The sequence below is a fragment of the Podarcis pityusensis genome, assembly GCF_964106645.2.
Source record: "Podarcis pityusensis genome assembly, chromosome: 5".
Lineage (NCBI taxonomy): Eukaryota > Metazoa > Chordata > Lepidosauria > Squamata > Lacertidae > Podarcis > Podarcis pityusensis.
The window spans coordinates 36,524,556-36,541,922 of NC_138032.1; the positions used below are offsets into that span (position 1 = coordinate 36,524,556).

Consider the following 17,367-nt stretch of genomic DNA (forward strand, 5'->3'; position numbering starts at 1 on the left):
GAACATTTTGGGAATTAGGTTACTTTTTGCTTCCAATTTTGCTTGATGTTTATTCCATGAAATATGTTATTCAAACAGTTTGAGAAACCAAGAAAAGGAGTTGTGATTTTGCTTCCTTTTTAGTTTTCCTGTAGAGTTGGAGTTTCCTGTACTTTGTGTTGCTATCACTTGCATACCAAACACTACAAAATGATGTGGCAGTGGTTCCATTGGGGGTCTGTTTTATTACTATTTATCTTTCATAGTTGAAGAGGACAAAATGCAGTGAAATAGATACTCCATGAAAAGAGAGGGTGTTTTGGTGGAAGATAAGTTGGTACAGAAGGTGAAGTTCAATGTAAGTAATAAACACCTATACATGAAATCCATTTTACTTAAACAACAGCTGCCTTATGAAGTACTAAGCAGCTGCTCACAGCCATAAGAGCAAATTTAGAAGGCTGGTCAATCTGCCAGACAGCTATTAAAAAGTTGTTTTAGCTTAAACAAGAAATGTGTATCTTTAAAAATGTGTCCTTGAGCAGAAACCAAGATCCCAAGCATTAGGCTTCCATTCCCACCCCAATTAATCCTTTCTGCCTATTGGCCCTTGATAATCCAATCTGAATTACTAAAATGAATTACTAGATTTAAAATATTTTCAGTGAAATATGAAAATGGTGGAGATATTCAGCCTTGCCCCCTGAATCCTTAGAATAATCCATGTGTTCATTTAAATTCTAAATCTCTTGCTTTTCCTTTTCAAAGGCTTCTGTTCATCTGCATGTAGTCTTTACCTTTCATTTATTGTTTCTTCTATAGGTCAGAGAAGCCCCTGTATGTGACCAATATCTCCCCTTTTCAATAACATATATTTTTAGAGGTTTCAACTTGAATTTGCTCCCGTATACATGATGGTATTAATGCTAATTATCGTTTGCTGAATGGATGATCTTGAGAAAGTGGAGAACATCTGTATTTCTAGATGCAGAAAGGTTTGTTGCCAAGCTGAGGATGTTACTGCTGCTAGAAGGCTGGCCATAATTAACAACCTTCTAGATCTTGATTCAGGAGAATTCCTACTCTGCAAGAGCATCTTTTTGATGTTTGCCTCCATCATAAATGTAATAGTCTCTGTACATCACCAACCTCTTTCCAGTGTGCTAACTCCTATGTTTTGCTTGCTGTGTTTGATTTTTATGGCTTCATGTCATTCTTCGTCAACACCTCTCACAGCAGCTTGACACTGATAGACAATATGAAATCAAATGTGGCATGAAGACAGATTTTTTAAAAAAATTATGTTGTTTTGTAGGAATGGTGAACAGTTCTTGTCAAAGCACACAGAGCAAATATTTTTTGTGAAAAAGTGGTTGGGTGGCTGCCCCAGCAAAGTGAGTATACTCTATCATTTCTTGTGTAAGAGCCCTGGTGTTAACATTTTGAGTAGAGGGACTGAAAGTACAGGAAACAGCTGCTCGAGTCAAGAAACACATGCTACAGATTTACTCCTTGCAAGAAAGAAGTCAGACAGGGAGACCTTGTAATTTTGCCCTTCATACTGAGCAAGGAACTTCTGTCATACATGAGGAACCTGACATGTACATTGGGATTGACTTTCCCTGCACATAGAGGTGACTTCTATGGGAGTGGCCAGCAAACTAAGTTTTGGATCCCTGAAAACGTGAATAGTTATGAATCCATTCCAGATGCATTTTCAGAGATGTTGTGATTTGTTTTTGTGAAACTTAAGAGTACAAAAATAATCACTTCGTAACAAATACGACAGCCTTTAAAATGGACTGCTACTGAATGAGAATAACAAAAATTCTTCAAATTCTGTGACTTGAAGATGAAATTTTTCCCACTGTGAGTGTTGGTCAGGAGAGCTCAGCAACTGTGGCTTTCTATGATCTCCTGTTTGACAGTTTGCTCTCTGAACTAGGGAGAACTCTGACTCTGACTTGCAGGTTCTGCAGTGCATAAGGCTATTGTATCATGTTTGACAGAGTTGGCGTCAAACCAGTGTTGATGTTTCCTCAAAGGCCATTCATTTCCTACTGTATGATGATCTTTAAGCCGACCTCCAGTAATGCAGAGGGTAGAAAATAAAGTGTAGTAATAGGTGCTCCAGATTGTGCAGTGCTGTGGAGGCAAACATTCCTTAGAGAACATTATCAATGGAAAGAAAAGATGATGCTTCTTTAAAATTTGAAATGCATGGTGTACCTTGGGATATAAAATATGCCTTGTTGCAGCCATATTTTTTCCTACCTTGCTAAATCTTCAAGGATGTTGTGCATGCCACCATCGAGTTCAATATAATTCCCTTTGTGACATTCATAATTGGGTAAAGACGAGAGCACCTTAATATTCTCTTGTAAATATATCTAACATCTTAACATTGCTCAGTCCCTTCTAAAAAACTGTGGGGCATCCCTATGTTGTATAGAGCAAAAGTAATATATTTGGTGAGGAGTATCTTTGGTGCCTCACCTCTCCCAGCTCCATTCTGATTCAACACAAATTGCTTTAATCAAATCAAAAACTAATTTGGGTGTATCAAATTTTTTTTCTGGAGGCCTATCTGATCCTAAAGAGGTAAAAAAAAATGTTCTGTGCCACTTCACTCGTGTTGCTTCGTGTAACAGAGTTGGTTACTGTGGTTTTTTTTAAATTCAGGGGAAACACTGGTTCATTCTTGGAAAGAGAGTTGTAATAACAGAGGTGCCAAGAACCTGAGACAGTGCTGTACTTTGGCAGGGCAAACTGTTAGTCCCAAAATGGACATCAATCTGAGACGAGCAAATTGCACAAGGAGGTTGGTATTCCTGCTTGCTTGTTGCTTCCCCGTGCATATAGAGTTCAGAAAATGCTAGAAAGGACTGATGAGTTAAGGGCAAAGAAAAAATTATATTAGGAGTTATGTGTAGTTTGTGGGCTACATCATCAAAAACTCTTGAGTGGGCTTAATATGTGTTGAGACTGTAAATATGCATGTTTTGGAGGTGGAGGAAGGTTGTTTATCCTGGAGGGTGATGACAAAGCTAGTGCAGACTTCTGAGGCACTTTTATCTGTGGCTGCAGGGTTTCCATGCATTCATCTATGCCTTGAGAATGTTGAACATCCCTTTGGAATAATCAGTTGGCCTTAACAGTTTTATAATTAATGAAGCTGGAGGGGAGTTTTTTCTTTGAACTGAGCCTTTTAATAACACCAAAGAGTTTCCTTTTTGCTTGCAAGGCTGAGCCAGATGTTCGCCTTCTACTTTACATATTTTTTTTAAAAAAAATTGAGAATCAATGTGTATTATATTAGTAGGTTTAATTGGTAATCCTCAGTAAAAGAGTTCAGAGAAAGTTTAAGGATTATGCTTTGGCTGGTGTTCAGTATTATCTGCCTTCACATCAGATATAGAAGATTGCATCCAGCAGCTGAGCTTGCTTGTCCTTTAACTTCCTTAGAGGCAGCCCTGCACCAAATACCATTTTTTTGTGCTCTGTAAGATCTAGTTTATAGCCCAGAGCAGGGCCTTTTAGTATCGGAGTCCTGTGAAATTGTTTTCCCTAGGAGGCTTAACTGAGCCCTGCAGCGTAAACCTTCAGAAACCAATGCAGGGCTTTCTCTTTTCCAAGAAATTTCTAATGATCCATTAGTGATGTGAAAGTGTAGAATAAAACAATGATAAGAGTGTTCAAAGTCTTTGTAATCCTCCTAGCTATGTTGGGTAGGCTGGTGTTGTTTCCAAATATAGAAAAAGAGAAGGGTTTGTTAAAGTCACCTAATCAGACTATGGCAGATGCAAGATTTCGATCAACTGCTTCCTGATTTACAGCACAGAATCCCAGTTACTATATGCATTTTGGGGGTAGCCAACATGGTGCCTTCCAGACATCTGGGTTAAGAGACTTTTCTTCCTCCGTTTTTAGGATCTGTAGATGAAGCTGTAGGTTCAAGAGTAGGTTCAATACGGCAGTAGGTTCAAGAGTGACAAAAGGAAGCCTTCTCAAACTTACTTACCCAGGCCATATTATAATTTTGGGGTAGCAACAGACAGGGGTAGCAGCAATTGTCACTCATCAGTTGGCAGATGTTATCTGTATGGTTGGCACAATCGTGCTCCAACTCACCTCTAAAGGAACTTTAATTCTTTGGATCCCCTAAAATAATATAGCTAACACAATGGCTGCATGCAATGTGATTGTACAATATTACAAAAATGACACAGGAGCCTATTGGAAAGTTATGAGTCATGAGAGTGCCAAAATGTTCCTCATATGTTTTTAGCTTTCCCTTTTACTTTATGATATTTTTTTTTTGCTAAATGAGTGCTCCCCTCCTTTAGAGACCCTACAAAACTCATCTTGCAATGTTCTTTTAATTATATATGTGGTCTGTCATGCTTGCACCACCTTGTGCTTCATCACTCTTCAGAGTGTCATTGTCTATTGCATCCACAGTCTTTCCCTGGCTTCTTCCAGTGGGTATTACAATTTAAAGTGTGGTGGCTTGGAAGTTGTTTGAACAGGAGCATAGCTATCTTCCCTTTTTCTTCCCCAAAGCTGAATAACGGATTGGGTAGTATTAGCACCTTCAAGCTACTGTGGGGAAGATGCAATTGGGACACATGCCACTTGACCATCTATATTAGTCCTTAAACTGTTGTCTATTGGTGCGAACCAAGTCACAGCAGGAAGAAATATTCATTTGACACAGGGGCTTGCTTCAAGTATATATATTCCTCCAAAAACTGGTAAAACAAAACTTTTAAAGGCACATGGAAAAAACGAATTGCTGATATTTTTTGGTCTAGGCAAGGAATCCATATGGTTCAATGAATATATGAAATTTGTAATAAAAAATTAATGTCACAGCACTGAAAAACCTCCAGGGCTATCCAGTCAGCTCCCTGAATTTTGATTAGATACAAGGATTTTTTAAAAAGCAAATTGCAGTCTATTGATCATATAGAAGATTAGACAGATTATAACTTGTGTTAAAATAAATTCATTTTCTGACTTAAACCACAGATCTTTGCTGTTATACTAAACTATCCATGTTTGACCAAAAGGGTTCATGTGTTTATATAGAAACTAACTTTTATCAATGATACCTTTCTGTTCGTGTTTCATTCTGTGCAGGTCATCAAGATTGTCTTTGGTTATCCCACTGTGTTTCACACTTGGTGAATTGCTATTTCCTAGAATCAGCAGCACAATCTTTTTTTATTGATAAGGTAGCAAATTAGTTAAGAATTAAATTACCCTTTTGTTCACATACATGTTCCTTACCATGTCATTTAAAAAGCACCACAGCGCAATGAGATAAAAACTAGTATTTAATTGCTTTTAAGATCTGGTGTAAAAACCTGTTTTCGCAGTATCATTTATATTTGTAAGACAATGAAGTGCACACAAGAAAGCTTCCATTTGGATTATAATCTTGCACCAATATGTGTTTTGATGAGATTCTGCAGCCACTCTCACATTGATGCTCAAAAGTGTGTGGTCCTTCTCTCTTCCTGGCCCACAATGAGTTAGAGAATGCCCCTTTGTTGTCCATAACATATTTGTTGAATGTAAGCCATTCAGAAATCAGCAGTTGCATCCTAAAATGGAGGTGGACTAGGTGGGGAAATGTGCAAAATGTACTGTGCCCGTAGCACAAGAATAATCTATAGTTGAAATTATGTATATGGGAAGTATGACGTTACACTGGTAAAGAAACTATACATTTCCTACAAATGCCACTCATTGTGTAATACCATTCAGGAAGTTTTGATCAAGTTGTATTGTTTTGTTGGTGCTTCAGAGAGGGGTGAGCACTATTCCCCAATGTTAAGGGAGCCTTAAGGAATTACTCGAGAGCGGTATGAACTGTGATATATCAGATCTCTCTGCACATGTGGACAGATGATAAGAGTAGGATTGGCCTCCTACTGTGGCTCTACTTCATATTTCAAGATGTGAGAGTAGAACTTATGATTGGCATTTTCCAGCACCATCACATAGACCTCTGTGCAGCCTGATGTGCTGCAAGATCCCTCCCAGTAGCCATCCTTGCTTAAAGACAAGGGGCAGATTTTTTCACATTGAACAAATGCCTTGGCAATGCTATGAAGCTTGAGTTTAAACTTAACGTTGCGGTCAGCAGGGAGCAACCCGGCTAGCGGCTCCACTAGCTCATAACCCTCCACCCACTTGCTATAAGTCTGGGGGAACACTGGCCATTTCACCTTGGCATTTGGGCAACAGATGAGGTAGTTGAAGACATAGTTATAATTTCCAGGATCAGACTTCTTTTTCGCAAAGATTTTAAAAGCAAAGTTCCCTGCATGAGGAAGGTGGATCTTAAAGTCTACCTGGTTTCCTTGGCAAGCTTGCAAGATGTGCCGTCTTGTTGTATCCTCGCTGAGGCTTACGTTGCCCGAATGCAGGGAAGCTAAAACACTCAAGTCCTTACTGAGGATGAAGCTGAGATCGTAGCGCCCGTCACTGGTATGAATGATTGGGCCTTTTTGCGAGGGCTTGAGGAATCCTTGCCTCTCTGAGAACCAGCTGGGCCCAACAGGTTGATGAAGTTCCTTTGGAAAGCAGACGTTCCTGTCTACAGAGCTACACTCTAATGTATATTCTATCACACAGTTGTAGACTTCATCTGAGCCCTTGGATGGTTTGGCGTAGATCTGTAGCTTATGGGTCCCTGTCTTCTGTGGGTAGAGCTCCAGGTTCATCCCATTCCTCTTCAGAGTCATCAAGCTATATTCCTTTGCCCCTTTCAGTTCAAACATGAACAGCATTGGCAAACGAGTCTCCACAGCTACTACTACTTTCCCATTTACTGTGACATGCAAATAAAGGAGGCTGGTTAGGATGTTTCTTACTATTTACTCAAAAATACAAATCAATCAAAAAAAAAAAAAAAAGCTGGAGAAAATGACCTGGAGAATGGAATTGCCTGCTGTACTGTCAATCATTTTGGCAGTGAAAGGGAGAATATTATGGTTGGCTGGTTAGAAGTTGACAAGCGTCTGTCAAGTCCAAATTCAGAATAAATAACAAGAGGGTTAAGGGTGGGAAGCCTTCATTTTCGGGTACTTGTTTGCTTCTGTTTTATTACAAATGCAGTAGAATTGCTCATCATTCTTGGAAAAGATGAAAGCACCGATGTCTTTCAGTTACAGCTCAAGCTGCCTGCATTTTTTGACTACAACCCCTTAGAAACTTGTCAGTTTCAGAGAAGTCTGAGAGAGTTCAAAAGACAGGATTTCAAAATGAAATTATTCGTTCCATGGTTAGGTTCTGAATGACACCATGGGGAGCGTCTGAAACTCAAGTGTACTGACTTGCACCCATGTAAGGCTCTGAGCCTCAGCCCAGAATTTTCTGAAACTTTCCCCTTCACTTCAGGCGGGAATATAAATATTCTTGGGGCACATGCAATCTGATGGGTAATAAATAGCACTTCGTATTTTACACCGATTGGTACCCCAAGGGTAATGGTGATGAAGATGAAAAAAGGCTGCAGAACTTTGAACCCCATGCTTTAGTCCCACAGAGCTAATCTTTTAAAAGTAATCCAGCAGCCCAAATCCTAACCTTTGCTACTTTTATCTTTTTTTTTAGCCCCCTACCAAAGCCTGGAACTGTTCCTTATAATAAGATCGGCATGGGGCAATGACATGTATCACTGTACCTGTTTGAATAATTGGTGTTTCTGGGTGGGCTGCCAGCAATCCCATCATGTAAAAGTCACTCTTATATAACATGTTGCTCTCAAACTGTTTCAATGTCACAGCTGGTTTGAGGAGCTGCCAATTGCTGTTGTCTGGGAAATGATTATTAATAAATAGGGCGGGGTGGGTGAGGAAATAAAATTCGTTGTATCTGGAACAAGAAAGGAGAGGTCAATACATCACTGGCACCGGGTTCTCTTAGCTTTCTGCCTTGTACTGAATATTAACTATGGCTGCAGTTCTAGATAGGTTTATCAATGGGAGTTTCCTTTCAACTGTACATAAATTAGGACTGGAATGATGGTAGGAAACACAGCTGAGCTCTAGGAGGCAAAATGAAGAGATGAGATGTGTAGATTTGGGGCTGGATGGATTTGGCTCAGAATACCATAGAACAGAGGGTGCAGTCAAATGAGGTTGCCTGTTATAGAGTAAGTTATCAGTGGCCCAGTTTGGTTATAATGCTCCTGGCTTTATAATGCATAGTTTATGCACTGATTTCCTCATATCAGTTACAGATAGGTAGCCGTGTTGGTCTGCCATAGTCAAAATAAAAAAATCCTTCCAGTAGCACCTTTAAGACCAACTAAGTTAGTTCTTGGTATGAGCTTTCGTGTGCAAGCACACTTCTTCAGTATCTGAAGAAGTGTGCTTGCACACGAAAACTCATACCAAGAACTAACTTAGTTGGTCTTAAAGGTGCTACTGGAAGGATTTTTTTATTTTTCCTCATATCAGTAATGGTCTGTTTAAGGTTGAGTTGCTAGTTATGTTAGTGAGGAACTAATGTTAGCATATTAACCAGGATTTTAAACCATAGTATGGTCCTGGATAGTTAAATGACATTAAATGATAAATGTGTTTTTAACTTTTTAAAATTTTGCAAATACAATAAAAAGAAACATTGTCAGCTCATCTTAACAATAAAAACAATCCTACGTGCACCTATGCAATCCATGTTTCCAAAAAGATTTCCAAATGAGATTTCATATATAACAGGGATGCTGTTTTAAAGATCAGAAAGGATGTGCTAAAGCCAAAAACTTGTTCCTAACTCAATAAACTATAGTTTGTTAAGGTAGGGAGGTTACATAAACTTCCTAAATTGCATAATTCAGTCATTCTGCTTCAGCAAGACATAGACAGGATCATGCAAAGCACTGAAATCTCCATCCTCCCCAGCTTCTTGGATTTCCCTATACAGTGGTACCTCGAGTTACAAATGCATCAGGTTACAAACGCTTCAGGTTACAAACTCCGCTAACCTGGAGGAGTTACCTTGAGTTGAGAACTTTGCCCCAGGATGAGAACAGAAATCGTATGCCAGTGGCGCAGCGGCAGCAAGAGGCCTCATTAGTGAAGGCACGCCTCTAGTTAAGAACAGTTTCAGGTTAAGAACGAACCTCTGGAACGAATTAAGTTTGTAACTATAGGTACCACTGTATGTTCTCTGCATGCACTTTCAAGCCTAGGTTTGCAGGTTTAAGGGATAAAAACTTAATTTAAATAAAGGAAGGCTGGATGGGAGTTCTAAGAATGCTGAATTCTGCTCCCCAAGCATGTGGGCAAATCAGGCATTTTGAAAGAGAGCAATAAGAAAAAAATCTCTCTCTAGCCATTAGAGAGTAAAATTTTCAAAAACGTGGAATTTAACAACTTCAGTTAAGAAATAACTCTTTACACCCAGTGTAGTCCCTCTATGTTTAAGGGACAATGCCAAATGGAAGCAGTATTCTCTCAGAATTAATTTTTAGCAGGAGCTACTGAAAATGCATTTTCAAAGTCAATGCTCATCTTCAATTGTGTTGTGCCAAAGAAGGTCTATAATAAGCTAATATGGGGATTTTCAGACTGGCTAGTAAACTCGGTTTGGCCTGTTGCTTGCCCCACGGTGTCTCTAGCCTTGGTGATCTGTGTTTCATTTCTAATTACTGTGCCCTTCTAATTATAACATGGGCTGTCCCAATACTAGGTCTTCACATGGAGGAATATCAAATCCTTCACATGGGTCATTGTCCAGACTACCAGTAACACTGGTAACTATCTGGACCAAGTGGATTTCTACCATTTGTTTCCAAGCTTTAATTTCTTTTTCATGGTTCTCATACCTTTCAGGAGTGTTTTGGTTTCAATAGTTAGTGGAAATATTAACATTCAAAGAATGGGGACTTGTTTAGCTAGATTTCTATACCTTTTTAGTTTGTAACAACCCTGTTTAAGAGCTTGACATTTCTCATAGGTGGAAGCCTGAGGAGAACTTTTAGGGGCCAATTGGTGGGAGGGGAGAAAATATATACACCCTTATTTATTTATTTTTAAAATGAAGCTTTGTCCCCTTCATGATTAGCCTTTGAGACACGTAGCTTGGAATAGTGAAGTAAATGGTCATTATGGTTAAATGATAAGCCCTACATCCTGATGATGCTTTTGTTTTTTCAAATCTGAAATTTGACACAGATTTCAATAAGTAGTTATAAATGAAGCAAGCAAATCAAATAGTATATGTTGCAGAGCCCTTGAATGTGACCAAGGAAAGCTACCTGTTTTGCTTATCCCCACCCCTGTGCCCCAGAGCTGTAAGGGAGGAGGAAAGGACAATCATACCTGAAGGTAAATTTGCTGAAGCAGTCATCAATGGAGCCACTCCCCCAGGTGCTGTCCACCAAATGCCACCTTCCATCAAGGTAAACTGCGTTCCAGGCATGGTCATACTCTCCTGTGAAAGTCTCCCCAGCCCTGTAGCCATGGCCTTTAGAATAACCAGATAAATTCATGCATTGCACTCCTGCAATACTGGGGAGAGAGAAAAAGGATAGAAAGGACTTAAAGAACAGGGTCTTGCTTCTAAGGGGCTGTCTTTATCATTCATATAAATGTTGGAAGTGTTATGATCTCTCGTGCTCACTGCAGATTAGAGTGAATCACACCTGAAATAATACTCTTTTCATGCATTACTAATATTTATGGGTGTTAAGTCAAAGGCTGTCTTTTGTTCTTCCTGACATCTCTTGCTTCGAGCAAGTGTTACTATGGGAGGAGGCAGACTTTTAACTATTTGGCAGTCGATCCAAGTGCTGTGAAATTTTTATTTAAAAAATAATAATGCTTGAATAAGTAAAGACTCCTGAAAACAAGCAGCCTCAGTTTATTTATGATAAAGAAGGAAGCCCAAGAGTAGCCCAAGATGTGTTTAAAGATGCAGGCGAGAAGGAAAAAAAGAGGTCTCACTGTTGTCTTCTATGCTGGAGCTCTGCTGCCTCCGGGGAGGGCGGGGTACAAATAAAATTTATTATTATTATTTTGGATAAATGCTCCCAGTCTCCGCAGATCAATCAGGATAATGCTGCATTCTTAAAGGCAAAATTAGCCTGTTAAGAACATAAAATGAGCCCTCCTTGATCAGGCTAAAGGCTCATCTAGCCTAGCATCCTGTTCTCACAGTGGCCAACCACATGCCAATGGGAAGCCCACAAACAGGACCTGAATTGCAATAGTGGTCTCCCCACTGTGATTTCCTGCAACTGGCATTCAGCAATGTAATGCTTCTGACAGCAGAGGTAGATTATAGCCTTCATAGTTAGTAGCTGCTGATAGGCCTGTCCTCTGTGAATGTGTCCAACTCTCTTTTAACACCAGCCAAGTTGGCCATCATTCTCTTGTGGGAGCAAATTCCATAGTTTAACCGCATTGTGTGAAGAAGTCCTTTCTTTTGTCTGTCCTGAATCTTCCAGCATTCAGCTTCTTTGGATGGCCCCAAATTCTAGTATTATATGAGACAGAGAAAAACTTCTCTATCCATTTTCTTCACAACGTGCATAATTTTATATACCTCTGTCATGTCCCCACTCACCTTTTTCCCAACCTGAAAAGCTCCAAACATTGTAACCTTTCCTGATAGGCGAGTTGCTCCAGCCCCTTGGTCATTCTGGCATCTCTTTCCTCCTCTTCATCCCCAAACCAGGCATAGGAGGATGTAGTCTGGGCTGGCTCTGCTTGTAAAGGTTCAGCCTCATAAAATCCAGCTGGCTGCTCCACCAGCAAAGCTGCAGCCCTGACTGGAGTCCTGCCTTGACCAGTTCTGAGGAACTCACACAAGTCTCATAGTACAGTGTTTTAGTTTATACTTGTTACATCCAGGTTAGATGACTGTAGTGCTGTACATGGGGTTGTTCTTGAATACAGCCTTAAAGCTTCAACTGGTCCAGTGAAGTTTCTGATAGGAACTGTCCATTCTCCAGCATCACTGGTTACCAGCTTGCTTCCCAGCTCAGTTTAAGCACTGCTTTGACCCATCATGGTTGGACCCAGAATATCTCTAAAATCACATCCATCCATCTCAGCCAGCATGGGACTGTCATTTTATTGCAGAAGCCCTCTTTGGGGTTTCATAACTGCTGTATGAAATGGCACATCAGTATCCAGGAAAGGGCCTTTTCAACTGTGGCACGCAGGATTTGGACGATTCTCCTGAGCAAAGCACATAATAGCTCACTCACTGCCTGCAGTGACAATGATCTTATATGTGAACTTTTGTTGAAGTCTGCTTTTATCATGTGACCCGCTGCTATTTTACATTGCTGTGTTTGTTTTTGCTGAAATGTGTTGTGGTTTTAGGTGGCGTTTCATCTTTCTCTTGCTTTGTATTATGTTGGTAGTTTTGTAAGTTGCATTGCATATTCTGGTTTTAAAAAGGCAGCAAACAAGCCAGTCACGTAATGATTCTGGACAATCCTATAGAGATGGCCTAACCAGGTTCCTTCCTTTTACTGTTAACAACTCATCAATTAGGAGTGAGTGGCTAGAGAGGACTGTGAAGAGCTCCCTTGACGCTTAACAAAGCCAGTAGCTTGAACAGAGTGATGGTAGATGAAATTAAATTTGTGGCAACATTGGATTGAATGAAACAATTGGAATTGATTGCAGACCGTGATACAATCCTTGCAGACAGTTCAGCGAAAGCATCTGCTCAGTGCATGGAGATGATTAAAAGCAAATAAGATGTTAGCCTGTGTTTCAAAGGGGAATAGAAGATAGCCCGGAAAACAGTGCAAATTACAATGGTGTTACGTGAATGGCATGACCTTCCCTTCAGTACTACTGCAGTAGACGGAGCTGGTCACTTCAATGTGAAGAAAAGTGGTTGAGAGAAAGAGAACAAAAATTTGAAAGGCTTTGGGGAAAGTGAATGAAGGGAGAGAGAGTTGTTTCAGCGAGGCATGTGGAGAAATGAGATAATTGCCAGTGATAAAGGGTATGGCTGGAGCAAAGGCAAGTCTATATAATCAATGAAAGGAGAAAATGGTTACTTGGTTGACGGTCGGGTTCTTCCTCATCATGTCTATAGCTGGGCCAGCACTAGAGGCAACAATGATTCCTGATTTAAACTGCTGAAATAGAAGCATTTCTGTGTGTTGCTACTTCCCTCTGCCAGAATGGTGTTTTGTTCACCCAGTTAGTTCTGCCCTTAGTCAATTAACTTTGCTGTTTCAAGCTGTGGGGCTGCCAGCCCAGACAGCTGCCCAAGTCAGCAAGGCTTTGGAGTTTTGGACGGGCTCTTCCTTGATATGCCAAGCTGGCAATCCAGCATTGCTTTAAAAAGCATTCTTGGTTAATTATATTATTTACATCAACAATGGAGATGGATGGTGTCTTGTCAACCTCATTTGTTTCCAAAGCCGTTTTTGTGGTAATGATTAGGACTGCAAGGTAGGCTTTCCCCAGCGTTTATTATCCTCCATAAAAGTCGTTCATCTCCCAAATGCAGCCAGAGCTGCGGCAGGCTTGCCAAGCAAAGCAGCTGTTGGAGGCGAGACCCTGCTGCCACCAGAATCTTCAACTCCTGATCAAACATGGAGGTTACACTGTATGTGAGACCTGAACACCGGAACGCCTAACAGGGTGCCAAAATCTCGGCATGAGAGGCGAATTCCATGGCCCGACATTGAATGCTCTTGCCCCTAAGCCTATTCAGTTAGAAATGTTATGCCCTCCATCCAGTGTCACTTAAATGTATAGCTTGAAGAAAATTGCCTACATACATAGCGAGACGGTAATGAAAGGTTGAGAGTGCACCTTGTTGCTACATGAAAAATACCACCCTGATCATTACAACAGCAATTGTGCACCATTATTATGTTGTGCTGGTCTTGCTGCAACAACTAGCTAGCTAATCTTGTAATATCACAGCCATTGCTTGGAAGTACCCTAAAGGTTTCTGCTCTAGAATAGAAATGAAAGACAAATGTGTCAGCTTTTGCCTGCTCAGCAGGCACAAACGTAGCAAAGCTGCTCCTTTTTCTTTCACCCCAAGCATTAGGTTTTTGGCTGGAGGTACACTTGACAAAGCAATGACAAACCTAGACAGCATCTTAAAAAGCAGAGACATCACCTTGCCAACAAAGGTCCGAATAGTTAAAGCTATGGTTTTCCCCGTAGTAATGTACGGAAGAGAGAGCTGGACCATAAAGAAGGCTGATCGCCGAAGAATTGATGCTTTTGAATTATGGTGCTGGAGGAGACTCTTGAGAGTCCCATGGACTGCAAGAAGATCAAACCTCTCCATTCTTAAGGAAATCAGTCCTGAGTGCTCACTGGAAGGACAGATTGTGAAGCTGAGGCTCCAATACTTTGGCCACCTCATGAGAAGAGAAGACTCCCTGGAAAAGACCCTGATGTTGGGAAAGATGGAGGGCACAAGGAGAAGGGGACGACAGAGGACGAGATGGCTGGACAGTGTTCTCGAAGCTACCAGCATGAGTTTGACCAAACTGCGGGAGGCAGTGGAAGACAGGAGTGCCTGGCGTGCTCTGGTCCATGGGGTCATGAAGAGTCAGACACGACTAAATGACTAAACAACAACAACACTTGACAGAGCAATGGTTTGGGGTAGAGAATGGAATTTGGATTCAGTTTTCTCTTCAACAGTGTTTGCTATGGAAAAACAACAACAAAGGATGGCAGGATTTTCTGTTGATTTCAATGTCTTAAGAAAGGAAAACAAATGAGGTTGGATAATTGCCTGAAGGCAGAACTTAGTGCTGCCTCAGTCTAACAGGAAGGGGCTACATGCTTTATTGAGGCACACTAGGCAATATTCAGGTTTGCGAATGGTGCAAAATACCCTATAGAGACTCCCTACCTTAATGGCTTTTTGTGGTATTTCTGCACCCGTTTTGCACCCCTCAATGGGCTATTTATGTTCCCATTTTAGGATTTCATTGTGTGATCTCAGCCATAATGAATGCAATGATGTCTGCAGCAAGTAGTCAATGTAACATCACTGAGCGCTAAGAAAAGTCTTCCACTGGCTCCAGCCCATTCAGTGAGGCAGAATGGAGAGACATGGGATACATCTCCATTGCCAAAGCAGCCACAATGCTTGTCACGCTGCTCTGGCAGACTTTGTGTTCATCAAAACATGATGTGGCAAACCTAGCCTGACCCATGTGTAGTTGCCCATGATTAGCTGTTGCAGAATGGATAAAGATTGGAATCCACAGCAGATTGGAAGACATGCAGTGAAGATGCACAGTGTCTGCATTCAAGTGGGCATGTAAATGCTGTTTTCCATACGCATTCTTCTTACAATGGGATGAACATTTCGGTGAGTGCTTCAATATCCCACAATTGCTTAATTAGCTAGATCCTGACAAGGGAACATTTGGATGAGTTGATAATTATTATTGTTAAATGATATCTGGTAATACAACATTTCATCATGTTGATGTTTACTTTTTATGGACACCAGGGGCTTGGCTTGGAAGAGCTCTCAAAGCTGCAATTAAAAATACACATAATTCCTTCCATAAGCACCTGTTTTTTCTCAATGGGTAGAGGATGTGTTGGAAGAAAACCTTGATTTATTCTCAATTCGATTAAGGTCTGGATGTAACAGAGTGGGTGGCATGGGAATCCAAGTCTTCAAGGAAGTTCTAACAACATCCTTTAAAAAAAAAAAAAAAAGCATTCTCACCAGCCTTAATTCATAAAACGAAGCTGGCAGGAAAGTTCTTGTGAAGGAATCACCTTGTATGTCTTGTAGCCATTATTTTGTGAGCAGTCAGGTGGAAATTAATCACAGTGCTTGCACAGCCAAACCCCATCCCTCTAACTCAGGGTGGGGAACTTCAAGCTGAAGGCCAAATGTGGCCCTCCAAGTCTCTCTAACTGGCCCTTAGGAATCTTCTCAGGCCATGCCCCTCACCAGCTTTGCTGTCCCCTTGAGAGGGAGGAAATGTCCTGTTGCATGAGTGCCACACACACAACTTAGATGAATCCTGCCCAGAGTCTTATTTGTTGCTCTGCCCTCTCACTCACCACTGACTTGTGGCCCCTGGGAAGTCCCCCAGAAAGGAATGTGGCCCCTGGACTGAAAAGGTTTTTGCACCAGGGTGCTCCTGCACTAGATGTATGGGGCAGTTTGCAGAGGATGTGGCCAAGTTCAGTATGGGACACAACACTCACCATTTCTTGCATGTGAGGAACTGCATGGGGTAGTCTATATTCTTCAGTCCTAATGTTCTTTTAACCTTCAGATGCTCGAGGAAAAAACAGAGAGCCTCTTCTAACTAAATTATCCCCATGTACTCATCTGCCATTATGTTAATGCAATGCGAGCCTCAGCAGATGGTACAAAGTAAATTATGGAGGGGGGGCGGAAAGCAAAATTGACCTTTCTAGGACTTGCTGCTGTTCAACAATACAGCTTCAAAACGGTGCTTCAAATCCTAGTTGGTATAAAGAGAGATAGAACTGGTGCATAGGTAACAGAGCAAGGGAACATTTCTGATCTTCATGTACCTGCACATTTGTTCAAAGAGCCCAGCGTATCCCTCGCAAATGCTCTTTCCGCTCTGGAGAACATCCTTGGGCTTGAAAGACTGCTGGTCTTTGTTAAAGAAGCCCACAATATCATATTCTGGGGAGCAAAGGTTGAAAGTTTAAACACAGGTGTAAAGCAGACAAATAGACAAAGTGAAAGAAGGGTCATTCAGACCTGTGTTAAGTAACCAGGAAGTATTCACATACAAACAGGTACAACAGATGTTTACTTAAGGTTGGATTCACCTAAGGAAGCCTGTCAGTGGAAGCCTTTGGTAATGTGCAATGGATACTTACACTCTGTTGTTAAAGAACAAGAACAAAACAACTTTCCCCATCCAAATTAGACTGCTGAAATGAAGAAACTTAACCAGGAGAAATGCATTACTGCGTAAAAGGACTGTGAATTCAGTTAACTTCTGCTGCTGAAAACAAACTCCTAGCACTAAGTTCAATGTGCTCAGAGTCACCCTGTTCTTTAATTGTAACGGGGATGTCTTTTGTGTCTGGCTCTGGTTGGTAGATACTGAGATTCTAACAGGGGTGGGAATCAAAGTAGGTCTGATAGCCTGAAGTCTGCTTTGCCCCAGGGACAGATGCACCACCAGATCTAAATTCCTGCTGGGCTCTCACCAGTAGGACAGAAAGTGAAGACAGGGCGGCTTTTTTCTTTTTTCTAGCACACCAGTCCATGGGTTGATGTACTTTCCCTCCCTGTGTTGGTGGGGTGTTGGTTGGAGAATGGGAGGATTTTGGATCTAGCAGCTTCAAATCCCACAGTAACCCACCACTGGTGCACCCCTTTCCAGTGCTTTCTCTCACTGGACCTCAG

The 17,367-nt window shown here is 41.1% G+C and overlaps 1 protein-coding gene across 2 annotated transcripts in view; it reads right to left on the reverse strand.

Annotated features, from left to right (window-relative positions):
* Positions 1–93: 93 nt before the first annotated feature.
* Positions 94–17,367, reverse strand: part of KY (kyphoscoliosis peptidase) — a 40,046-nt gene continuing 22,772 nt past the window's right edge. For both annotated transcript variants that reach the window (XM_081007298.1, XM_081007297.1), the window contains exons 8-11: positions 16,515–16,632; positions 10,320–10,508; positions 7,676–7,866; positions 94–6,820 (exon numbers count right to left, since the gene is read on the reverse strand). In XM_081007298.1, the coding sequence (XP_080863424.1) occupies positions 5,916–6,820; positions 7,676–7,866; positions 10,320–10,508; positions 16,515–16,632 (1,403 nt within the window). In that variant the 3' untranslated portion in view covers positions 94–5,915. The remainder of the gene's footprint in view (positions 6,821–7,675; positions 7,867–10,319; positions 10,509–16,514; positions 16,633–17,367) is intronic.